General features: G+C 41.3%; 2 protein-coding genes across 2 annotated transcripts in view; one reads left to right on the top strand and one right to left on the bottom strand.

The window, feature by feature from the left end:
• The first annotated feature begins 554 nt into the window (after nt 1–554).
• The window catches only part of LOC119190460 (dynein heavy chain 2, axonemal-like), a 34,994-nt gene continuing 9,107 nt past the window's right edge, over nt 555–26,441 (top strand). The window contains 27 exon segments of the mRNA XM_037442428.1: nt 555–674; nt 1,259–1,347; nt 1,349–1,411; nt 1,413–1,458; nt 2,145–2,249; nt 2,486–2,712; nt 2,916–3,145; nt 3,352–3,506; nt 3,926–4,025; nt 4,312–4,436; nt 4,679–4,901; nt 5,200–5,375; nt 5,700–5,870; nt 6,021–6,220; nt 6,575–6,738; nt 7,053–7,199; nt 7,497–7,642; nt 7,932–8,092; nt 8,269–8,473; nt 8,797–8,982; nt 9,338–9,522; nt 11,180–11,321; nt 11,856–11,936; nt 12,588–12,755; nt 12,974–13,076; nt 13,480–13,637; nt 14,283–14,398. Of these exon segments, the coding sequence (XP_037298325.1) occupies nt 555–674; nt 1,259–1,347; nt 1,349–1,411; nt 1,413–1,458; nt 2,145–2,249; nt 2,486–2,712; nt 2,916–3,145; nt 3,352–3,506; nt 3,926–4,025; nt 4,312–4,436; nt 4,679–4,901; nt 5,200–5,375; nt 5,700–5,870; nt 6,021–6,220; nt 6,575–6,738; nt 7,053–7,199; nt 7,497–7,642; nt 7,932–8,092; nt 8,269–8,473; nt 8,797–8,982; nt 9,338–9,522; nt 11,180–11,321; nt 11,856–11,936; nt 12,588–12,755; nt 12,974–13,076; nt 13,480–13,637; nt 14,283–14,398 (3,992 nt within the window).
• LOC119190410 (arrestin domain-containing protein 5-like) lies at nt 16,537–18,813 on the bottom strand. Its single transcript, XM_037442245.1, has one exon. The coding sequence runs from the start codon at nt 18,732–18,734 to the stop codon at nt 17,745–17,747; it is 990 nt and encodes a 329-aa protein (XP_037298142.1). The 5' UTR covers nt 18,735–18,813; the 3' UTR covers nt 16,537–17,744.

Genomic DNA, 26,441 nt, shown 5'->3' with positions numbered 1-26,441 from the left:
ATATACTACATAATAAGGTTGTTTTTCCGTGACACACGTAATGTCATGTATTGTCGGGCTTGCCGGCAAGCCAAGAGAGGACCCACGAGACCTAAACTGAACTGGTTCGCTATTTCGTACCATGATGTCGTCAAACACGACCAATATACGTCACCGCCTAATCAAGTTCCGACTCAAATGCGATAGTGAGTTAATGGCATGATAGTACTAAATAACTCGATTGAGTTTAGGAACCTATATTGAACTGAATTAATACTGAGTCGCTCGATAAAAGATGATGGTTATGTGAAATTATTTTTTGGGTTTGAGTGGTTTTTGAAGACGATTTCATTTTTTGTTATTCACAGTAAAGTTGGTTTGGTTTAGTGTTCCGTAACTTGTATGCGTTTTGGGAAATTGAGGATGTGATGGGTGAAAGACTATCTCACATTGTGACCACATGCTCTTACCGGACTGTGAGAGAATATCTTCCCACAAATCATGATCTTTTTGACCAGATGCATGACTATCGGTATAATATTATTATTTATGTTGGACATGAAATTTATGACAGAATGTTGAAAATGAAACGGCACGAGGTGGCGCAAGCGAATAAGTTGAGGAACGGCCTGGGGAAGGTGGAGGAGACCACCAAACTGGTGGGGCAGATGTCTGAGGAGCTCGCGGTGGCGCAGGTGATGCTTCTAATTGATAATAGTTTGTTTTAAATTCGGGAGTCATTTTGAACTTTCAGTCAGATGTTGATATCCTGGTCAGGCATTCATAATAGTTGTATTCGCTGCCGCTGGATTGTGCAAATGCTATGGTGTTTCTGTTTAGAGGAAGTTATATCTATTGTAATTGCAACTCATTATGAGACAGTGCAGTGCTTTGTAATTTAAAGCTCTGGTTGGTGTTACCATTGATTATAACAATGAAGGTCTTGACGTTGTAAACAAAACATATAATAGTGGATGACTAGCTAATTTCAAATTAGCTTTTGTTCATGGCTCTGCCGCTTTGAAGAATTTTCTGGGATAATATTCTGTCTATATATTTTCCCAGGATAAGAAGTAGCCTATAGCCTTTCCAGGGTCTCAAACTGTCTCCATATAAATATAGTCTTCCTCGATAAATGGTCTATTCAACACTAAATGAATTTCTCAATTCGAACTAGTACTTTCTTAAATATAGTGTGTTCAAACAAAACAAATAAACTCTTCAATTTTGTCTATCAGTATAGATATAGATAGATTGAGTTCATTAGTCAATTGCGTAGGTACAAGTGGCGGAGTACACGGAGCAGTGCATCGAGTACATGGGCGTGATCAACGTGCAGCAGCGCAACGCGGACGAGCAGCAGCGCAGCGGCGGCGCGCAGCAAGAAGACGCAGGAGGAGGAGGTGCAGTGCAAGAAGCTCGCCGACGCCGCTGCGCGACCTCGCCAGCGCCATGCCCGCCCTCGACGAGGCCGTCAAGGTACCAAAGAGTTGTTTATTGCTACAGGAAAACGAATTGCCGCCATTTGCCATAAACAATCCCGATCGCTTTTGCTATCTATCTCAAAATGGACCAATCAGAACAAAGATTTTTCCAACATGCTTATGTATGAATTATTTTCATTGGTTAATTCTTAGAATCAAATTAAAGGGCGACATTGGGATAGTATTTAAATTATTATTATTTAAATTAAATTAAAGCGGCGATAGCCTAGTTGGGTGTGGAACGGACTGCCGAGACGAATGTCCGCAGGTTCAAATCCCAAGGGCACACACCTCTGACTTTTCTAAAAAATCATGTGTGTATTCTTTGTGAATTTATCGTTCGCTTTAACGGTGAAGGAAAACATCGTGAGGAAACCTGCACACCTGAGAAGTTCTCTATAGGAATTTCGAAGGTGTGTGAAGTCTACCAATCCGCACTAGGCCAGCGCGGTGGACTAAGGCCTAATCCCTCTCAGTAGTAGAGGAGGCCCGTGCTCAGCAGGGCAAGTATATAATACAGGGCTGATATTATTATTATTATTATTGGGATAGTATATTGAAAACGACTGTTATTGGTTAACCTGATGATATCTTTATATGAATTTTAACAAAGCCAGGGGCATGCGAATCTAGAGATCCACATAAAGAGAACTAAACTGTCATTAGATTATTGGGTAACAGGCATTAGACGCTCTGAACAAGAAGGACATCACTGAAGTGAAGTCCTACGCGAAGCCACCGCAGAAGGTCGAGATGGTGCTGGAAGCAGTACTTATCTTATTACAGGCAAGTAACAAAACGCTTTTCAACATTCTTTACTCGTCATGGATGCGAGGGTCTTAATATTTCTGCCGATAATCAGAATAGTTTTTAATTGGTAATTTTATCTTTTATTGGGGTATTTATTATGACAGCCCTAATAATTCCCTTTTATTTTAGTTTGAATACATAGTAAAATTATAACTTCAGCAATTATCCTTCACTTTGCTTCTCTTCACGTAATCGACTCACTACTATGACAGAAAGAGCCGACATGGGCGGAGGCGAAGCGTCAGCTCGGCGACCAGTACTTCCTGGACCGGCTCCGTGAGTTCGACAAGGACAACATTTCGGACAAGACGCTAAAGAAGATCGGCACGTACACCGCCAAGCCGGACTTCGACCCGGAGATCGTGGGCACCGTCTCACTCGCCGCCAAGTCGCTGTGTTTGTGGGTCCGCGCCATCGAGAAGTACGGCAAGGTCTACAAGTGAGTGTTGGGACTGGGAGGCTGGCTTAGAGTGAAGTACCGTGGGGTTGAGTTTACGGTTTGTGGTGAAAGGTGTGGTCCAATGCTTAGGTTGTGGCTGACTGATCTTGCTTCAGGCAATTTGTGGTTCAAAGCTAACTAGTTTGCGGTCGATTACGTTTTATCCTTGTCTGTAGTTCACTAGTAAAACATTTTCTCTATAGAATAGTAAAGCCCAAAAAAGAACGTCTAGAAGAAGCCCTGGAATCGCTCCGCATGAAGCAGCAGATCTTGGCGGAGGCACGCGCCAAGCTGAGGGAGTTGAGCGAGATGATAGCTCGTCTGCAGCGCGAGTACGACGAGAAGGTCGCGCAGAAGGACGAGCTCGAGCGCAAGTCCAAGCTGCTGCAGCTCAAGCTGGAGCGGGCGGAGGCGCTCATCTCGGGACTGTCGGGTAAAGACTTTATATAGACCAGCATGATTATATTGAACTGAGAGAGATAATCATCCCCGTCAACAGAGTATACTCATCTCTGTCTGTATTTAAGAAAGGCATCATACTCTAATTTCCACTGACTTGCCAGAGCCTATGTCTCAGTATGGATGTTTGTCGGATTAATTTGAAGTCTGGGAAACAGATCCAATAAATGTAATCGCCAGGTGAGAGGGAACGATGGGAGCAGACGGTGGAGCGACTGGACAAGGAGTTCGACAACTTGCCCGGCGACTGCCTCATCGCGACCGGCTTCGTCGCGTACCTCGGGCCCTTCGTTTCCGAGTACCGGGAGGCATTGATGGACGATTGGTTTAATGAGGTGCACGGCTCTGCCGATATCGTTAGCAGTAAAGCAAGGTGAATTACATAAACTCCTTGGTTGCTATCCATGTAATGGGGCCTCACCAGGTTTTGTCGTATCTCCTATTATTGTTTATTTTTATTGTCTAAGATAGGCGAGGAGTTAACGTCCTATACCGACCTTGTTGTATCCTACCTTACTTAGAACCGTTGCAGTTTCAGTGCTGAACGGCAGGTACTCTGGCAGTACCCTATTACTAGTGTCTTTGTCACTGTATACAGAACTAAGTAACTCTTTTACCCCTTCTCCTAAATTGCTCTTGTTTCTCCATTTTAGATTATATCCCACCAGTCAAATGCCCTTAGCAACCTGAAAAAAATAAGTAACTCCTGAAATCTCCTTGTTATCCTTTGATTTATTCTAATGCATTTCTGTAGGTGTACAACGAAGCCGTGCCTGTGACCATGGACCTAAGCATGAAGAATTTCTTGCTGGACGACGCTACCCTCAGGGATTGGAACTATATGGGGTTACCTGGTGAGATTCACCATCTTGATTTTTTAAGTCTCCAAGTTACCTTATATCTGTACATAATGCAGTACTGTGCTACTGATCTGTATATTCTTCCAATGCATAAACGAAATCTTTGCTACGTAGACTGGTGCACAGAAGAGCCTGTGCTCCTTTTGTTTTAAACATCTGCTGTATCAGTGATAGTTTTAAACCACAGCCTGTTGCAATTCTATATTCTGTATATAAAAGTAAAGTTTATGTAAGCAGAGGGACGGTTAAGGCTTAGTAACACGTAATAAACGTTGTTCAGATGATAACTTCAGTGCGGAGAACGGCATTATCGTGGTGCGAGCCACTCGCTGGCCGCTGGCCGTGGACCCTCAGGGTCAGGCGCTCATCTGGATCTCCAGGCTAGAGGAGCAAAACGACATACAGGTATTCAGTGCTAGTTGACTTGATTGTGGTTTTTACAGCTGTTTATAGTCTTGTGTTTCAAATAAATATCACTTTCCTAGTCCTAATGTGGATATTCATTTATTCATAGGCGCTGGTACTGATACTTAAATAGATGACCTGTGAATTTTAACCCTATGGAAGAAATAAACATTTGTTTTTTAATTGCTTACTTATTAAAAAGTATAAGATCATAAAAATAAAGAATTAATTTCCATCATCAGCTTGTTGACTTCGGCCAACCTAACTACCTAAAAGTCATGGAGACATGCTTGACTGAAGGGAAGCCGATCATCGTCCAGAACGTGGGCGAGGTCCTGGATCCGTCCATAGCGCCTATCCCGGACAAGGCTATTGTGAAGATAGGCAATTCGATGGTTATCAAGTTCAACGAGAAGATGGTCCCGTACAATGAAGACTTTAAAATGTATTTGACTACTAAACTAGGTGAGCTATTGTGGTAGTTCATGGGAGTAATCAATATAATTGTCTTTTTTCTTAAGAGGGAAGTAGATATAAACCATTATTAGAATCACCGTCATTGTAAATTTATTAAAAAATTATATCCTTCACTGCTAGTAAGCCAACTTAAGAAATAGTGCTCTTGTATTTGGACAAGTCACTTAAAGAGCCATAACGTAACGGCTTTATGGTATCTTTGGCGTTTTTAAAACCCATGAATGGCTAGTGGGACCATCTATTTATCTGGCCTCTAAGACACCATAAAACCTGAAGTGATTCCCAGGTAATCCTGTATACACTCCGGAGACGTTAACCAAGACGACGATGGTGAACTTCGCGGTGAAGGAGCAGGGCCTGACGTCACAGCTGCTCGGCATCGTGGTCCGCAAGGAACGGCCCCAGCTCGAGCAGATGAAGGACAACCTCGTCATGACCATCGCAAATAACAAGAAAACGCTGGTGGGTACTCTAGTCTTACAGCTGATGGTGGATACGAGGGTCTGATGCGAGTTATGTTCGGGTTGAAATATCAATACTATTCGATCAAATATCCATAATATTGGATGTTGTGGTGGCTTAATGAATTATTTTAAATAATGGGAGGATCTGATTCATGTTGTAGTCGAATTTGAAGCCCTAGCAGGGAAATTGTGGTGCTTTGACAACTTTTAAATACATGATAGAGGTAGGGCATTCGGTATTTTATGGAGTTGAGACCTTCTCTAGAAGGTTAAAGGAAACTATAAAAGTGACTATATCATTATACTTACATTTTGTTGCCAGATGGACCTCGAGAACGACTTGCTGCGCATAATGTACGAGTCGCAGGTACCTTTGTTAGAAAACGAGGAGTTGTTCGTGACCCTGCAGACCTCTCAGCGGACCTCGCTGGAGGTCAAGGATGCTCTCATCACCTCGCAGGAGACCGAGCGGGAGATCGACACTGCTAGACAGGTTATCAGCACTATGTGTAGTGTTACTAGACTTTAGAATGTTAACCTCTGTATTACTAAGCACAGTGCATATGACATTTTTCTGCTGCAATGTGTATGTTTATTTCATTCAATGTTATTGCTGTGTTATATAAAGTTTCCTTATCCCCAGGGCTACGTACCAGTAGCAGTGCGTGCATCGGTCTTGTTTTTCGCACTGAACGACCTGTCGCGCATCGACCCGATGTACCAGTTCTCCCTGGACGCGTACATCGACCTGTTCACGTACTCCATTGACCGCAGCCCCAAGGGGGGTGAGCTGGAGGACCGCATCAACAACCTCAACGAATTCCACACTTATGCGGTGTACAAGTGAGTTTTGCTCAATAATTAATACATCATTGGACTGTGTTAATTGCATTACTATATTCCAGTGCGTCGTGTTAGTACCTGATCTTCTGATCAGTCTATTTAAAACAGCTCAGCTCTATTTGTCAATTTACAGTAAATTTATTATTTAATGTTGGTAGCTATGCATTTGATTCAAAAACAGTTACTAAATTACTGTATAAAATCGTCAATGTATTAAATTATATGCCGTTGTGGATAGCAGAAAAAATGAGATAATTTAGATCTCCTTTTAATGCGTATATTATAGTAGTAATGACTAGGTTTTCCCATGTTTTCATAACCATATTTGAATACCAAAATAACATGACCTCCCAGGAACACGTGCCGAGCCCTGTTCGAGCGACACAAGTTGTTGCTGTCGTTCCACATGGTGTCGCGCATCCTGTTCCAGATGGGCAAGATGAACATCAACGAGTACCTGTTCCTGCTCAAGGGAGGCGTCGTGCTCGACAGGTCTGAACAGCCGGACAACCCCACTAGTAAGCAAAACTGTATTTCATAACATAGATTGTAGATTGAGAAAAGGGGCTTATGGTTAATGGATAAAAGAACTGACGATATATTGAAAAAAATAGGGGAATGAAGAATATAGTAGAGCGAGGGAAGGTTGCTTCATACTTTTCTGTGAGTATTTATTACTTTTGTGAATTTGGGTTAGATGTAGAGGAAATTTGGTATTCTACAGCACCACGATGATATAAAAAACAGAATGAAAAAAAATATGAATATCTTTATTCTTTAAGTGTATTGTATTTGTAATGACACATCCAGGCTATAATCGTTTTGCCTCCAGACTGGATGCCGGACGAGTGTTGGGACAACGTGACGGAGCTGGACAAGCTGCCCGGCTTCCACGGCGTCATCGACGCGTTCGAGGTGTTCAGCAAGGAGTGGCGCGAGTGGTACCTCAACCCCGAGCCTGAGCTGCAGCCGCTCATTGGTACGTACGCTTACATTCTTGCTGCCTCTTATATTTCCGTAATATAAATAGGACTGGTGTATTTATGGTGTCACATGACAGTTGGTGATCAAGCTGTTAATTTATCAGTGTTAACTTCTAGAAGAACGCTGATTGTTTAATGGATGTTTCAGGAACGCAAAGAGACATTTCGGGCTAAAAGGTCCATGTTAACGATTACATTGATGGTGAATGTTTGGGACAGCACCCATTTGTTGAATGACCCGCAGTTTGGCATCACTTGTCATAATCATGAAACGTTGGTAATGTGCATACCAGGTGATTGGAACGACATCTGCAACGACTTCCAACGCATCCTGTTCGTTCGGTCGCTGCGCGTGGACCGCGTGTCTGCCTGCATCACCACCTTCATCATCAACGTCCTCGGCCCGCGGTACGTGGAGCCGCCCGTGTTGGACATCAAGGTATACCACGTGGTTTGCTGAGGATCAAATCCACCACCATAGTAACTATTTCATAGTCATTCACCTCTATGATATGATAGTATATAGAATAGACTATTCCAAATATCTGCACTATCTGTGTAAATCTAAACCAGACCAATACGCCGCGAATGCAGTGTCCGTGGAAGTGGCGCGCAAACACCGGTATTCGCAGCGCATGCGTTGAATTTGGACGCATCCTAAACCTAGCCCGTTCGTATGCTTTGGGGTACTTAGTGAGATGAGAGTATGTCGGTCCTTATTTTTGTAGGCTGCCTGGGAAGAGTCCTCTTGGAAGACGTCTCTTCTTTTCGTGCTATCGCCTGGGGTCGACCCTACTGCGTCTCTCATTCAGCTGGCCGTCGATGTGAAGATGTTTGACAAGTTCCAGTCGCTCAGTCTTGGGCAAGGACAAGCGCCTACGGCGGCTAGGTAAATTGTCTTATTTGGAACAGTAGCTTTTACAAATTTGGGCCTAATAGACACTTCGGTATAATTTTCAATTTCATCTTTGAAATAATGTATGACATAAGAGAAGGGAAGATGTGGAATGCTAGGGTTTGACCTTGAATAGTTGCGTTGTCCAATTGTTGGAAATTTTTGTCCAGGATGCTAGCCCACGGTATGAAGGAAGGTGGTTGGGTGTTCCTGGCCAACTGCCACCTGGCGTGTGAGTGGCTCGGGTCGCTGCGAGGACTGGATAATCCTAAGATCCATCCGCGGTTCCGGCTCTGGCTTACCTCCATGCCGGATGATAAATTTCCTCTCAACATACTGCAGAGGAGTATCAAGATGACCACGGAACCGCCGCAGGTTTGTATAGCGATTGTCTCGCGCGTATCATGAAAACTAAGAGTGGTTTTGATGGTTCCTTTATATGTCTATTTCCGTGACTGAAGACCCTGACAGTTTGCCAGTAGCTGAAAAAATGAGGTTAATTTAGTTTTAATCGCTTTTAGTATATGTATATTAATTACTATATAGCTGTTGTTGCAATGGAGTAGCCCGCATCTTATACTACATGCTTGAATTGTTTAGATAAATTTAATTTTGTTAGCCAGTAAATCATCGGGCTCTTGATCCAGTAAGAACCCCTCCAGCAATAGTCCTAAAGCTGAATTGTTACCTTTACCCAGGGTCTGAAAGGTAATATGGTGCGCATATTCGCGAATATAAACGAGGACAAGTTCGACGAGGCGACGCCCAAGTATCGCCGGCTGCTGTTCTGCGTGTCGTTCTTCCACTGCACGCTCATCGCCAGGAAGCGCTTCCGACAGCTCGGCTACAACGCCGTGTATAGCTTCAACGATGCTGATTTTGATGTTAGTCTTTCTTTATTTCCTGTATTTCCTTTTACCTTTGCATAGAATATTGTTCTTTAAATTATCCGATAGTTTCCAGAATTGTGTCGGTCAGTTGTAGTGGATTTATCTCATTAATAACTGAAAGCGAATCGTGAAACCTTTCCGATATACTTAGCTGTTGTCCATTTTTATTGACAGTAAAAGATATTGATACTTAAATTAAAGAGTGCAGTAGTATCAATATCTATAAAAAGTATAGACCCGCTCTAACAGCATGGAGTGTATACTCAACGAAGTTATGTCTAGATGTGTTTCTGACTAATGCAATAACTATGTGTACGTAAGCATAAATGTCAATTTCTTTTCGCCTCAGGTATCAGACAACCTCCTAGCGAACTATCTGGAAGAGTACGAGGAGGTCCCGTGGGACGCGCTGCGCTACCTGTTCGCGATCATCAACTACGGCGGCCACATCACCGACGACTGGGACAAGCGCGTGCTCATCGCGTACATCAACCAGTTCTTCTGCGAGGAGGCGCTCGACACACCCTTCTATAGGTACCAGTATTGTTACTGGTGGTGGATCATATTATGTGCCTGATATGGCGATAGGTGCGTCCTCTATCACATCATGGGACGGAATACACACGGCAGAAATTGGTGCGCCAGTTGCGCCTCTGTTTACTCCTTGGGGATAAAAGGTGAGAGTGTGTTTCATGTTTTGCTTGGAGTACAGCCGGTTAACTACACCTGGTACGTTCAAATTACTCATCTAATATATACAGCTAGCTTTTGCTCGCGATTACGCCCGCGTGAAGGAATTTTCCGGGATAAATGTCCTGCTATATATTTTCCCAGGATAGAAAGCTTATAACCTTCCCAGGGTCTTAAACTACCTCCATATCAAATTTCTTAAAAATACGTTCAGTACATTTTGAGAAAATCGATAACATACAGACAGACAGAAAGGGGGATTTTGTTTTATAATGCGTATAGATTATACACAATGTAAAAAAATCATATAATTGAAGGGACAACAAAGAAGGCATTCCTATGTAGTACGCGGCCGGTCATGATTACGTGACCCTGTGGGAAGGCCGCAAGGAACGTGCAAATATTGACGAGCGCAATGTCTATACTTCATGTGGGTTCGACTGACGTCGTGACGAGTCAACAGAATGACTCGGGAACGGAGCGTTTATTAGCGTCAACTCCTACCTTTGTGGATATTTGTGAAACAGTTTACCGTTTTACGTATTCCGCGCTGTTTCATACTTTGAGCGTGAAGATGCTGTTATGTAGTTAGTAAAAAAATATGTCGTCGAGGGACCGGATAGTCATTTTATTTCCTTCTTTTTATTTGGTTCATAAAACCTGTTGTACACGGTTACGGGGTTCAAGACAAAAAATATTACATTACGTTCATTGACAAAAGTGAACAACCTTCTTGAAGTGAACACAACATGCATTTAATCTAAATTTCGGCTTAACTATATTAAATATCAAGAATATAATATAAACAATTAGGGTAACAAAGTGACAGTGTGAAATAATACTGAAAAAGAAAGACTAGACAACAATAAACGTTTATTATAATGCTATAAGGCTAACAAATTTTTTATAAGGACGTAATTAAAAATAGTATTTTCAACAAACATGAGAATGTTATCTACAGTCTTTCAGGGTGGGTTGGTGTGATGGGGGCAGTAAGCTAGTGTGATGGGCAATGTCGTTAACCGTCGTAGCTATAAAAACCTTTTTTGAGAGACTTACAAATGCTTTTTTTTTCACATCTTGTCCCCAGAAACGATAAACAGTCTCTTATTTATCAATCTATATATATAAAAATGAGTCCTTATTTCCCTTGGTCACGCCATCACGCGTGAACGGCTGGACCGATTTCACTATTTTTTTTGTTGTTTTTGTTATTATCAAGAGAAGGCTCATATGAAAAAAATAATTAAGGAAGTTGAGCGGAACGTTAGAAAATTTAAGAAAAGTTAATTTCAGCGATTGACAGAATGCGCGCTGCAAATTCATAGTTAAGACTGGACAACGTCTGTCGGGTCAACTAGTTCGGTATAAGAAAGGCTTACAGTGGAAATACATCAAGACACTTGAATAAAAGAAAACAATAAAAATGATCAATAACAAAAACAGTTAGTTTTAAACTATATTATAGCTTGAGTGGTCAAGTGTACATTCGTGATGGCAGGCTGTCGTCGCTGCCGGCGTACCACATCCCGCGGGACGGCAGCCTGGAGTCGTACCGCGACTTCCTGGACGTGCTGCCGGCGGCCGAGCGCGCCGAGTCCGTGGGGCAGCACGCCTCCGCCGACGTCGCCACGCTGGCGCAGGTACAACACCACCACCACCACCACACCACCACAATCGCAATCGACACTCTCGGGATCCAACTCCATTTACTATCGGGAGCAGTTAGCTCATTTTGTCAACCAAGTATAAAAAAAATATGTATGAATGAATCCCTCCGTATGCGCAAAACAAAAGTGCGCTCTCTGTTTCTTCACTTCTATATTTGGAGACAGCAATCCGACATGAATTTCCTAATTTCTAATATGGAAAAACCCAGTCACAATTATAATTTTTGGCCCGATCCGGAATTCAAACCGACGATCTCAGTGCGGTAGTCGTACTCATACCGCATTACAACTACGCCACAGAGGCATTGGCAATATAAAACTAGCTTACAATACTGCGTACTTGTTTAACAAGTGTGTACCTACGCACTTTTAGCACGTATTGATGTTCTCGCTTCTTCGTGACCTCATACAAATTTCATATTTATTCAAATTAATTTGCGGTTAATGTTACAGTTATAATTTAAATCAACATTGTACAGTAAAAACATCGAATAATAATGTTGTCAGGATGCAATCATAATGACGTCCACACTGTTTGCGCTCGCGTCGACCGGCGGCGGCGGCGGAGGTGGCGGAGAAGATCAGAAGGCTAGTTTATAAATGTTTAATCTAGAATACTAATGTACTTGAAACGTAATGATTCTTCTAAATCATTGATTCCCGAAGTGGTCCAGGAGGACCCCAAGGTGTCCACGAGAGACTTAACGGGGATCTACGTTGTCATGACCAAGAAATGGGGGTCCACAAGTCGTAAGCGAGAGTCCACGAAAATTTATCTGGTTTCATAATAAATTATTAAAATGTTGGCTTGATTTCAACTACCAATGTAGGTGGATATTATTGATAGGGGTCGTAAGAGGGCGGTCTCACTTTCTCTGAGAAAATACAAAAAAATGTACCGAAATCAGCAAAATTTTTAATAGGACTATGAGTAAAAAAAGTTCGGGTACCTCTGCTTTAGATAATACTACTTATTTGAAGTGTGTTACTTTACTGTACTAGGTCATCCTATAATAGCAGTAGAAAAGAGGAAATAAATTCATTGTTATTATTAAATATTTTTCCATACCAGATGAGCTGACTTCCCTTATTTATCTTAAGATATGTTTGGAATTTTTCAGAACGGTCTTTGGATAAAACTGACTACCGCAACGTAAAACTTCATTTACTTAACTCCGATTTAGTGACTTTATTGTCATATAACACAGAGGCATCAGTTCCAACCATTTATGCTTTAAGGTGGACGAGCTGGCGGCAGAGATGCTGTCGAAACTGCCGAACAAGATCGACGTGGAGACGACGGAGCGCATGATGGGCCCCGAGATCGTGATGCCGATGTGCGTGTCGCTGCTGCAGGAGATCGGCTACTACAACGTGCTCATCACCGCCATCACCGCCGGGCTCAAGGTAACGCGTACATGATAATCGATTCTTACGTTAATTCGATTTAATTGATTATTCGCGCATTTGATTTATTTGGTTCGTCATTGATCTCTGTATTTAGCTACTAGCTACTGTAGCCGCTTCTTATAACTGTGAATGCCAATGTTAACGGGGGTAAGACGAATATCTGGTTTTAGTTAGTAACGCAATATCAAAGTGACCCTGTTTGTCTTGTATGGCAGGAGATGCGGCGTGCCATCGAGGGTCTGGTGGTTATGTCCGAGATGTTGGAGGACATGTACACGTGCATATTCGAGGGGAAAGTACCTTCCTTCTGGCAGAAAGGTTCTAGTCTAGATATCTTGTTAATACCTTCATGTGTGTGGACTTTCGGAAGTGCTGTAGTTAATGTTGTTAAATTATGTAATGTATAACTCGTGCGACTCTATTGATTGATACTATAATTGAGTTGGTATATAGCGCTGAAAATGTGAAATATTTTTTTCCGTGATCACTTTTACTTTACTTATAGGTTGAATCTCATGGTTTCTTTCAATCGAAATAACCGCATTCTTAATTTTTGATCCCATAAATAAACCAATTAAAATAAGTAATTTGTAAGTAGAAATGTTAAATAATCTTTTTATTGGTCCATAATCGCAACGGATGGAAAGAAGCGATTGTGATTGTTTGTTAAACCAGTGGTGAATACACGTGCGAGTGTGAGGTGAATGTGTGAATGTGTCAGGGCGTCCGTCGATGAAGCCGCTGGGGTCGTGGTGCCGCGAGCTGTGGCTGCGCGGGGCGCACCTGGGCGGGTGGGCCAACGCGCCCCGCGCGCCCCCCACGCTGTGCTGGCTGCCCGCCTTCGTCGCGCCCACCGGCTTCCTCACCGCTGTCATGCAGGCATGTGCAATTTTTTTATTCGATTCTCTAAACTGTTGATTTCCGAAGTGGTCCAGGTAGACCCCCAGGGGTCCATGGGAAACTTCAGGGGGTCTACGTTGGCGTGACTAAAAAATGGAAGTCCACAATTCGTAAGCGGGGTCCACGAAAATTTTACGAGTTTGATAGGTGTAGTCAACCTAACATTTTATTACTCAACTATCAATGTAGGCAGATAATATTGATAGGGGTTGTAAGAGGCACGGTGACCCCAACATAACGCCCCGCAACAGCTGGGCGGTAGTTGTAATGAACTTTCTCTGGGAAACCTAAAAAAAAAAAATAGGTCAATCGAAACCAAAAAAATTTAAAAGGGGTCAATGAGAAAAAAAAAATTTGAACCTCTGCTATAAACTGATAAAATTTTACAAAAATTATAAAATATAAAATTCCAATAATTGACATTAACTTGATGTAATGACAGCTAGCGCATATTACATGACTATATTACATACGGTATTTAGGCAGGTTCATAGTTATACTCCCATATATTGTATTGTAATCATCCACGAGGACACTGATGAAGTTGATAGCCTTTCATTGTTGTCAATAACAATCATATTAGCATCCATTAACAACTGTGGTGTTGAATTATGGTGTTGTTAGACGACGGCCCGCGGCGAGGGCTGGCCGATCGACACGCTGTGCTGGGAGTTCACGGTGATGCCTCTGGACGAGGGCTCGTTCGTGCGACCGCCACGAGACGGCGGCGTCTACATACGGTCAGTCGAACCATCATCCTTCTTCCCCACTTGAATTGTACTAGTTGTAATATTTAGTAGTAGTATTCTGTATCTGCCAGGATAACTACCCCTGTACACAATGTGTTAAACCTAATGTTACGCGCGGCTATCCTAGTCAATGATATCGGGCGTTTCCGGAAGTATTCGGCTGCGCGGGCAGGCTGACAGAAGAGACTATTATATTATTCTCTCTGGTTGGACGTTGTCAAAAAATGTCTAAAATTGTATTCTTGGTAATATAATGTTTACTGTAAAAAGACCGTTTAACACTAATCATAGTGGTCCATGTGTGTCATGTTCCGGAATCAGCCTTTGTATATTCTAACAACCGACATAAATGTGTCGCCTGGCGAGGTATAATCATATCTCAGTCGACACTCTATCTAGTACCCCACTTCGCTTGCCGTTAGGTTCAGTGTGATTACTTCGCTGTGCCAGTAGAAATGAAACCGTGACGGCTTTAAAGTGGGGAGGGAGACGAATCGGGCATATTTGAATGTGGATGTCAAATCTAAAATAGTGTTACGGTTTGTGGAAAGTGGAATTACCTATTTATTTATTTAAGGACCTTCAACAAAGGATACACGGCATATAATAAATACAATGTCGTTATATTGGTACAATTAACAATGTGACGTGCCTCTTCAATTATAGGAGACCACAGCATGCAAATTTATAATTTATATTTATACTAGCTTTTGCCCGCGGCTTCGCCCGCGTTATAAAGTTTTTCGGGCTAAAGTTTTCCGTTATAAAAGTCACGCTATATATTTTCCCGGGAGCCTATGTTCTTCCCAGGGTCTCAAACTGTCTCCATACCAAATTTTATCCTAATACGTTGGGTAGTTTTTGAGTTAAACTCAACGTTCGGGCAGACCGATGCAGCGGGGACTTTGTTTTATGATATATTTTTGTAGAACTTTTTAAGAGGAACAATCCCGTCATACATTATTGTTGCATAACTTTAACCGTTTACGCAGCGCACGCAACAGAAGCTCTCAAAACTAATAAATTAAATAAATTGTCCCCGTTTTTGCATCATGTTTTATTACTGCTCCGCTCCTATTGGTCATAGCGTGACGATATATAACCTATAGCACTCCAGGAACAAAGGCCTATCCAACACAAAAATATTTTTTCAGTTCGAACCGGTAGTTCCTGAGATTAGCGATTACTACTCCGCTCCTATTGGACATAGCGTGATGATATATATAGCCATTAGCATTCCAGGAACAAAGGGCTATCCAACACAAAAATAATTATTCAGTTCAAACTCCAAGTTTCTGAGATTAGCCATTACTGCTCCGCTCCTATCGGTCATAGCGTGATGATATATAGCCTATAGCACTTCACGAACAAAGGGCTATCCAATACAAAATGTTTTTTTTAGTTCGAACCGGTAGTTCCTGAGATTAGCCATTACTGCTCTGCTCCTATTGGGTATAGCGTGATGATATATAGCCTATAGCACTCCACGAACAAAAGGCTATCCAACGCAAAAAGAATTTTTCAGTTTGGACCGGTAGTACCTGAGATTAGCCATTACTGCTCCGCTCCTATTGGGTATAGCGTGATGATATATAGCCTATAGCACTCCACGAACAAAGGGCTATCCAACGCAAAAAGAATTTTTCAGTTCGGACCGGTAGTTGCTGAGATTAGGCATTACTGCTCCGCTCCTATTGAGTATAGCGTGATGATATATAGCCTATAGCACTCCACGAACAAAGAGCTATCCAACGCAAAAATAATTTTTCAGTTCGGACCGGTAGTTCCTGAGATTAGGCATTACTGCTCCGCTCCTATTGGGTATAGCGTGATGATATATAGCCTATAGCACTCCACGAACATAGGGCTATCCAACGCAAAAAGAATTTTTCAGTTTGGACCGGTAGTTCCTGAGATTAGCGCGTTCAAACAAACAAACAAACAAACAAACAAACTCTTCAGCTTTATATAATAGTATAGATATTATGTAAGTATTTTATTTATTTATGTATTTCTATAATATTATCGTTTGCAGGTTGACTAAATTTTACACATGTATGCTTGTTTTGAGTCTTGTATGTCTACTTACTTAACTAATTTAGTTCTATTTATATTATAAAAAGTGGACGGTAATTTATACACCGTAATGATTTATTTATATTCATAAAAAACGTTTACAGCACATAAGCATTGATATAAGAACGATTCAAGCAGTAAAGTGTAAATAATTAGTTGTAAATCAGAACAAAATTAAATGTTTATCTTAAAGTGAAATTAAAATCACTCCATCATTTGTATAGTACCAAGTAGACAGGATTAATATTTCACAAATCATTTACCTAATACCTAATAATAATTGATTGCCGGGAACAAGTACATGAATGTACACTCTAATAGTAAACCGTATTGCGGATGTATTGACATTTCTAAAGATACGATACAAATTTAAAGGGGAATAGGGTAGTTCCTTATGTTTTATTTTGTAAATTATTTTATATGTAGCAGAAAAAAATAATATAAAGAAATTCTTCTGTGAAATCAGCGTCAAAATTTGTTGAAAAATAAAGGCGTTATTCATACGTGAAATATTTTTGTGAACCAAAATTATTATATTAAAAGAGGTGTGGTGGGTTTATCACGCTATCTCTTTCTCACGTACGCACCGTAACAGTCGGTGACGTCACTGTTTGCTATTACTGTTATTTGATAGCTACCCCTTCCACCAAATTTTAAAGCGTTAAAACTTAATAATTATTGCGTAGATTTTGAAAATTCCTTTTCTTTAGATTTTGGATGACATAATATATTTTTGATAAAAAACTTAGCCATCGGAACGGTATAAATAAAACTATATGCGTACATATGATGCATTCAATTACCAGCATCTTGATTCCATCTTCGCTTAACAGTAGTATTGGTAAACTTATTAAACTAATATAATATTATCCATTTTATAATCTTTGTAAAGATAACTTAATCTTACGTTCCTAAAATACGGTAAAAAAATTAAACTGACAATAGTATGAATAATGGTATCAACCCTGTATTATAATATTATAGTGCCCCACTTTTGGGGGAGGTCCTGTACTTATAAGCAATATTAAGTCTCTCATACATCACCAATTTTTTTACGGGTGAGAAGACTTTACGTATCATTGGAGATTTTAAAGTAAGGTCTTAGATATTGCTACCTCACAACGTTTACCCTCAACTGAAAGTAACTAAACAGTCAGAGGCGCGTACCCGTCGAACGGAGTCGAATTCACGATCTCATTGTACAAAAATATGTAAAATTATTGTATTAATGCAATATTTCCAATGCTATCAGGTGTCAAATTCATGCCTCGATTTCCCTGTACGGCGGAGGCAGAGTGTGCTCATCCATAAGCCTAGCAATGTCGATGCCTTGCTCTACGGGGGGCAGGTCCCGCTCCCGCTCGCCCAACAGGATCGGCACGGAGACTTTAGCGTTGCAGTGAGGCATCGGCAGTCTGATGGTCATCAAGATTTCATACACGTTGTTGATCACCTTACTGTTCTGGATGGTGCACTCCCAAGTCACAATCGGCACGCTGATAGTCATGTTCGCCACACTATTCGCCGGTATTCCCACGGTCTCCCCGCTACACTGTTCTACTGTTTCCTCCACTACCCTGGACTTCCAGCAATCGGCTGTGAACACAGTCTTTCTAACAAGTTCTGCCTTTATACTCTTTATGTTCACGCTTGTGTCGTTGTTTATGATTAGTTTGATGTCCACCCTCTCCCCCGGTTTTACATACGGCTTAGCAATTCTGGCTTTTAAGTTTATCGTCTGATTACCTGAGGACAGCGGTTTGAACAACGTCTTCTCCATTTGGAACGTGATCGGTGTGTCGGGAATCGGGCGCACGTGATCTAAGTAACTGCGCACGACTATGTCCTGTTTGAAGACTTTTGTCAGTGTGAGAACGGCCTGTTTCTTGAATTCCAAGATTATCGCGTAGTTGATGTGACCCCGCGCGTGCTGGAACGATGAGGGTATGTCGTGCGGAAGGGTGTACACAAACCTATACTCGTAAGCGCCTATCGGTAGGTTATCTGTGTATCTAGGCAGCAAACTGTCCACTTTACGTATGACTATGTCCGTGCCCGTGTACCTGGTTCTGGAATTGTCATCTTCGGTTTCGTGCCACGAGCAATACGCTTGGCCCATGAGCGAGATTGTGGCGTATTCGTACTTTGTAGGCACGTCTATAGCGTACTTGATGACGCCGGAGACGGGCCCGCCAGGCCGATGAACTCCTTCACTCGGTCTATCGATCAATATTTGGCACGCCACTCCCATTATCACGAAACACTTTTAATACGCGTTATTATTGTGAATAACAAATTGCGAATGTCAAGCGAGCAATGAGTAATGTTTGTTATGTAAACGTAACAATGTTTTAAGCATCATGGATGGTGCGAGGGAGACAGTGGATATGGTTACGCATGTATGCGAGCGAGATATACGTACTAACCGGTGTCAAGAATAACGGGCGGGAACGTAACCTTGTATAGTCACTAGTCAGTGTGATATAATACAACGTAGGCACACATGTATATTGCGAGTTTGTAAACAATCATCGTATGCTACTGTTTCAATCCGAAATATATTTTACTAGGTAAAATGGTTGGACAACGCTGTGGAGATATTTGCCTGCAGTTTAGAAGAGCCGACTCAATTCATATGGTGAATACGATTACCGGCGACCCACCATCTTTACTTAATTCCAATTTCTGTGTTATGACTAATGAGGCTGCAATCAATTTATAATTCTTCTAGGACTATGGATGTCATGGACTGTTAGATCACTTATCTCATGACGTATTCTGTTGCTTCAGTTATGAAAAAATTGCGAATTAATTTGTAGGAATTACGCCTAAGTGTAGGGAGAGACGTAACTAGTACACTCATGCTGTTAACAGCAAACACACATGATTAAATCAATTGGTACAAATTAATAGTACGTTTTTATTAATATTAAATAACAAAAACAGTCAGACATAGAATACAACTAAAATTCATTTAAATAAATAATAGAATTATAATTTGGCAACGTAATAATATCACAATATTAACGACATATTCTCCTGTAATATATCAAAATACCCAGAATCAGGAGGACCTAATTCGCCTAATATTGATTCGCTTATCAATTGAGAACAGAATGTATTCGTTATTTTTTCACCAGCACAAGGAACCTTCTTATAGCTATCACAAAACTTTATGACCCCACTGAAGTTAGTTACTATTCTACTCTTCTCACCTTGGGCGACATAATGTGCAATGTGTTCCTCATCAAGTCCCTTTAGCCACTGAAAACACAAACTTCATGCTACTCGTGCAGTTGGACTATAGGTGTACGGTATTTTTATGTTATATTATTATTTTTCATATTTAATCATATTATTTATTACACCTACATACATGGTTTTGTCTCTGCATCGTACAAAGGTTGACTAGTAGAGAATGTATTAGGCATTAAGTCCGCCCCATTGTAGTATAAAAAGTGTGTAAATAAATTAATTTTTTTGTTAGGTTTGGGCACATAATACAGGTAACCCCAGAGATTTGAGGGTAATCAGCGGGTCACACTAACTTCTGATGTGTTTTATGATCGCATTAATTGAATAATAGACAATGCGTAGGTGTCTACCGACTAGTCGGGATACTTTACCAATGACATTTGAATCTGCAGTGTTTGTTAGTCCCACATTAATTTGGATAATGGGCGTTTTAGATATTAACCTCAGCATGCCCCTAGCATAACACGATAGTGAGGTACTTATTAAAGTTTTTACGATAAAAATCTCCCCTGTGGAATCTTAATTGCCATAGAGATTTTTGCTAGTATTAATTATTAAAGGTTTTCCTTATTTATACGTATAGGAATGTGTCATGATTTGTTCACTTCTAGGTTTTTCTTGTCTCCGAGTCGTGATGTTTGTACTCGTGCATGTTTTGCCAGCACGGTGGTAGTTGGGCATCCGCCTCCAAAGCTCTAACGTTCATGCCGTCAACATGCTCTGTCGCCCAGCAAGATCGGCACCATGACCGTAACGTTGCGATGCGGCACCGGCAAAACAGCCGTCACCAGGATCTTATACTCGTTGGATATCACCTTGCTGTGTTGCACGGTGCGCTCTAGCTCCAGTGTTGGCACGGTGACTGCCATCTCGGCTTTGCTGCGCGGCCGCACCTCCGCAGTCTCCACCATGCAGTTTTTAATCTTCTTCTCTCGGTTTGCAGTCCCTTCCGCCGTCCGCTGTATATATAGTACATCTGACCAGCTCCGCTCTTAAACATTTCACGTGTACGGTGCTATCGTTAGTTATCATCAATTTGAGGTGAGCTCTGTCTCCCGGTATTATATAAGGTGTCGCTATCTCGCCTTTCAAATGTACCTCTTGTTTCCCGAAAGACATCGGCTTGAATAATTTGTGGTCCGCACCAAAAACAGTTGGTGTGTCTAATAATGTAGCGTCCAAGTGGTTGCGTACAGTTATTTCCGCTTTAAAACTCTTAGTGGCGTTGAAAACGGCGTCTTTCTTGAACTCCAACAGTATCTTGTAACACACGTGGCCCGTCCGCGTCTTGAAGGACGGTGGGATGATCTTTGGCAGCGTGAAGAGAAACCTGTGCTCGTATGCGCCTGCTGGGAGTGTTCGCGTCCTGTGCGTGGGGTTCAGCAGACTCACTTCTTCACAGACGTGGGATTCTTTTCCCGTGTAGTTGTAGGTTTCGTTGTCGGTGTCGCTCTCGGACCAGTGACACCATGATTCACCTCTGAGCGCGAGTATGATGTCCTTGTACTCTTTAGGCTGGTCCAGGGCGTACTTGACGACGCCGGTGACGGGCCCACCGGCTCTGTGCACGCCGTCGAACGGCCTGTCGATCAATATTTGACACAACACGCCCATCGTGGAAGCAAAACAAAACTGAATCTGTTTGGCAAAACGAGAGTAGTTCGCGAGTAATCGGGGCTCTACCTATGAGTAATGTGTAAGGCATCATACACGCGAGCATTAAAATAAACGTGCGCCAACGCGCCTTTTCATCGCGTTGCATCCACGCTCGTCAAAGGATTTTTAAATAACAAATTTATTTGTATCTTGTTACGCATATGATAGTAATTGAGATTGCAATTTTAGCAGTAAACCTCAGAATTATGTGTTAGGATCTCGCCTTAGGTGCTGTAAACGAAGTCAAAAAAGTTGACACAAATACTGATTTCACAGTGTAAATTCAAAGCGCTTAAAAGAGTTCTTGCATTAACACAGAAGATAGCAAACATTATGCCAAACGTTTAAAATATCGCGCAGTAACACACAGCCAAAACGCTTGTCAAAACCTTGCCTTGCGTAGTACAAAAAAGACAAACATATGATTTCGTATTGTGTGCGAGCGAGACAAGGCACATAACTGATTAATGGAGGCAGTGTTGGCGGGGAACGCCGCGACGGAGGAAGCTTTGACTAGTCAATGGGTCATTAGGTGTATATGTAAGGAAATACCCGGGGAATTTCACGTGGCAAATGAACAAAGATAATTTTTAGAGTTCCTACATCATAACGGAACCCTTAGGTTCACATTGTTGTTCGTCTGTCTCTCACTCTCTCTCTCTCACTCTCTGTCTGTCTGTCGTGATCTTTTGCTCAGGAACGCGTACTGGTACCAAGTTGGAACACAATATATAAAATAATCGAGTATATGTATGATTTTTTTTAGCTGCGAAAAAATGTATCTTGTAAGTCAACGTGATTAAAATATATTATGAACTTTTATGTCGTATGTTTTCGCGTGTTATACTATTTCATCATGGGAATCAAAACCTCTAGATACTTCCTGTTGACTTACAATTATGAATTTTGGTAAGAAGCAATGTCTTAGCACATGTAAAGCAAAAATCTGAGGAAGGAAAATTTTTATATTTTAATATCTATGATGTACGCAATTCTTGTACAAATACAATCTGCACTAGTCCGGTTTTTAATAATACTTTGAATTATTACCTGGCCAGAAAAATAGAAAACCGGCTAGATGGCGACGCCACTTTTGCTTTTCCATTTTAAATTTGTCGTAGTCTATACAATAAATTAGTTCCATATTTTATTATAACATGTCGCTATGTTTTTTCCTGGTCAGATAGATTTAACATATTTTTTGTATACAACTAGAAAACGTGCCATACTGTTCGCCAGATGGTAAGTGTCACCGCCGCCACATACAGTAATAGTACCATCGGAAATTAGATTTACATTGTAAATCACTCTTCACCTACAGACAGCGGTTCTTTTTTATATGCGAGCACGGCAAAGTGACTCAACTGCACTTGATGGTAAGTGGAGTGGGGTACGATAGAATGTCGACTGAGGAGTGATCTTCGACAGTCGACACAATTATGCCGGCCTGTTGGTCCCGGATATACACAGGCTGATCCCGGAACGCGACTTACGTGGGCCACTATGACGGGTTTTAACACCTTGTGTACGGTGGTCGCTATCTGGACTGATATAAAACATATCCTACCAACAGCAAAAACATATTGCTAATGCCAATATTCAACAACGCTACTAGAAAGTAAACAAACGTCCCCGCCAATTGAACCCGCGCCCCGCGCTCCAGCCGGTTTATCGCTGGCGCCACAAAGGTTGTCGCGATACGTCACAGCGAGTTCTATGTGGAAAATGCAAACTTGTTTGTGTGCCTAGTGCCCATCATTTATGGAGTAAATGTACGAAACATCTGTATATAACTATTTCCAAGGCCAACAAATGTTCCTACATTTTCTAGTCCTGTAGTTTTTCTAGTAATGGATAATAATCTGTAATGTACTGGGAACGGTTTTGTATTTGCCTTCATTGTTGCCTTCCTTCTTTGGCATTACGCGTGCAACAGACTATTATACCTATAGGATTTGTGTCACGACTATTTCTCGCCTAAATATAGCTACGTTTGAAGTTTACGAGCAATATGTCTCCGCCTCGTTTTTGCTATTATTTTTGTAACAGGCACAGCAATATACATAAAATTAAAACAAAAAACTATCTAAGAAGCCTTTTTGTGTTATACAAATGATAGAGAATTATTTATTGAATAATATTTTTTTATCTAGTTAGTTGTTTCAAAATGTATGTATTTTATTGTGATGTATGTTTTCCGACTGTGACAACAACCTCACTGCCCCTGGCAAGTTAATAATTAGTTATAAAAACACATAAGGTACCTAGTCATATTTTGTATTACTGTTTAGACAGGAAAAATGTACCATGGGACCACTCACCCATTTCAAAGCAACCCTACTTACACAAAAGCCTTGATTTTGAAAGCATCCTTTTACTACGTAATTATTAACTTATTAATTTGCTTTTCTTTGTTTTAAAGTTTTTATTATCTTCAATGCATGCGTATGGTTTAGCAATTTTATGCTTATGTGTCACGTTTGGAATGCAAACGATATAAGCATAATCATGAGTTTCCTTATGTCATACATACCTAAATGTTAGGAAATCGTTCCTCTTTATTAATAATTAATTCGTACTTAGTTTAATTACAGCACAAGAAAAAACCTTTTAACAATACAATAAAGTTTATAATCGCTAAATTTCTTTGTACAAATGTTTTTATACAGTTAAATGACGAGATTTACAAGCCTTTCCCCAGATGGCTGGCGCCCCGCGACTAGTCACGGCTGCCCATAAACAGCTGTCACATCTAGAACTTTGAATTGCAAATTGTTGCATTGTGTTTGTCATACTGAGACATAGAATGCTGTTTCTCATAAAGCCCTCCGGCAGTCAGTCTTTGAACTTGCTCTTAAATTAGAACCATATAGCTCTTTCGGTTGATATTTCCTAACATTCCTGTATCCTCATCAACTTTTACTGGCGCAGTCTCCCCTCTCGCCGATGAGGATTGGCACCACAGTGGTGATGTTGCAGTAGGGCATCGGCAGCCTCACAGTCACCAGGATCTTGTACTCACTGCTTATCACCTTGCTGTACTGCACGCTTCTGTGCTCTTCCAATATCGGAACGCTAATGTTGACGCTGGTCGTGTGTCGAGACGGTACTTTCGCTGTCTCTGTCGTACAATCTTTTATTTTATGCGTTTCAATTGTTTTAGAGCCGCAATTGGATGTGTAGATTATGGTGCTGATTAGTTCCGCACGTATGCCCTTGATTCTTACAATCGATTCGTTCGTTATCATTAATTTCAATTCCACCTTTTCCCCCGGCTTTATGTACGGTTTTGGAATCTCCGCTTTTAAACTCATCTTCTGTTTGCCGGTTGAGAGAGCTTGGGACAGCCTCTTGGTGGCCCGGATCGCTATTGGAATGTCTGGTATCAGAGGATCCAAGTAATTGTGCACTATCACCTCCGCTTCGACGAATCTTCTCAAAACATTAAACTTGCCTATTCTCCTGACCTCCAATGTTATTCGGTACGTGACGTTGCCATTTTGCCCGCTGAACGACGGCGGGATGGTTTTCGGCAGCGTGAAAAGGAACTTATCCTCGTAAGATCCAGCGGGCAGGATTTGCACGCTGTCGTCTTTCTGGTTGAGCAGGCTCATGGCTTGAAAAACATGATTTTCTGTCCCCAAGTACGTAGTGCATGCGTCATCCGTTACCCACGAGCACCACGATTCGCCTTTAAAGGACAGCGTGATATCTTCAAACTCTGTCGGCTGATCCATCGCATATTTGACGACGCCAGAGACGATCCCGCCTGCATGATGCACACCATCCTCATTGGGTTTGTCTACTATTATTTGACACACGAATACCATAGTTGGTCGCACACTGCAACGTATATTCAAAAACAAGTTGCGAAAATAAATACGACTGAATAATATCGCGCAGAGTAAAGGGCTATTCACACGCGTCACGACAGGCGGGGATGTGAGCGGCCGAGACCGCGCGCGTGTACGTCGCGTGCCTCCGCTCGCCGGCTACTGGCGTTTGCGATTGTCAATATTGGCAACATAATCGATGGCATTTTGCGACAATGCTAATTACGCAATATCTTGAATGACGATATATAAATCACTATTATTATGCTTCGTGTACGTCTTTGTTGTATCTGCACGTCGTCTCGTGCGCATGCGTGTCTACCCCGTCACGTTGCTGAGAGAATACACTTAATGAATAAGCGTAGATAGGGCATTCAATATACAAACATTATTTAATTCGTAAGCGAGACAAATATACGGTTTTATTCGGAAAGTGAGAGATGGCAACAGTAGGCGTAGAAACACTAGCTGGGGAATTTTGTTTGGCTGTAAACGCTTGGTATTGCACCCGGTCAGCGATTGACTAGGCAGAGCGCCACAGAATTATATATTATGTACATATAGATACGCTATCAGCAACTTGTTTACTCGGCAATGTGATTTAATACCTAAATCCGCGAGTGTTATATTTCTTTGAAATTATTTCTTTACTTGTTTTTAGTTCGATAAAATAATATGATGTTGCAATTTTTCTAGGCAGTTTGTTTTGATACACAATTTTATACAGTAATTACTGTTTAGATTGTGAAGTATTGCCTTCTTGATTTATGAGCAGTGTAGTTACTGTTAAAATCGAGAGAAACTGGTTCTAATTTTTAGGGCGTGATTAATCCAAAAGCGTCTACTTCATTTTAGAGGGATATAAAGTTTACTAAATTTAAATACATATTCAGCTATCCTTCTGGAGATACATGAGCGTGAGCCTATATTCTTATTGAAACGGTAGTCATGTGACCGTTGATAGTTGACGAGTATTGAAATACCTTACGTGGTCCTTCTGAAGTAGCGTGAAGGAGTCTTAGTAGGACGACATGATTATTCCGAGTGGCATGAGGTAGCCATCTGTTGCAATAAGATATTAACCCGGCGAGCGTGTGTGAAAATGTAACAAGGAGTATGAGGCAGGGTATGACATACCCCTTAAAAAAAATTGGCTATAAACTTGTTTCTGAAGAAGTATTATACTATTTATTTTTGGTATAATAAGACAATAC

The sequence above is a fragment of the Manduca sexta genome, chromosome 24 (genome assembly GCF_014839805.1).
Source record: "Manduca sexta isolate Smith_Timp_Sample1 chromosome 24, JHU_Msex_v1.0, whole genome shotgun sequence".
In the NCBI taxonomy this organism is placed as follows: domain Eukaryota; kingdom Metazoa; phylum Arthropoda; class Insecta; order Lepidoptera; family Sphingidae; genus Manduca; species Manduca sexta.
The sequence above is the reverse complement of the archived record's forward strand: the minus strand, read 5'-3'. Positions and strand labels throughout refer to the sequence as shown.

Bases quoted from the DNA above. Each gene is read 5' to 3' on its own strand.
- LOC119190410 (XM_037442245.1), bottom strand. From the start codon at position 18,734: ATGGGAGTGGCGTGCCAAATATTGATCGATAGACCGAGTGAAGGAGTT.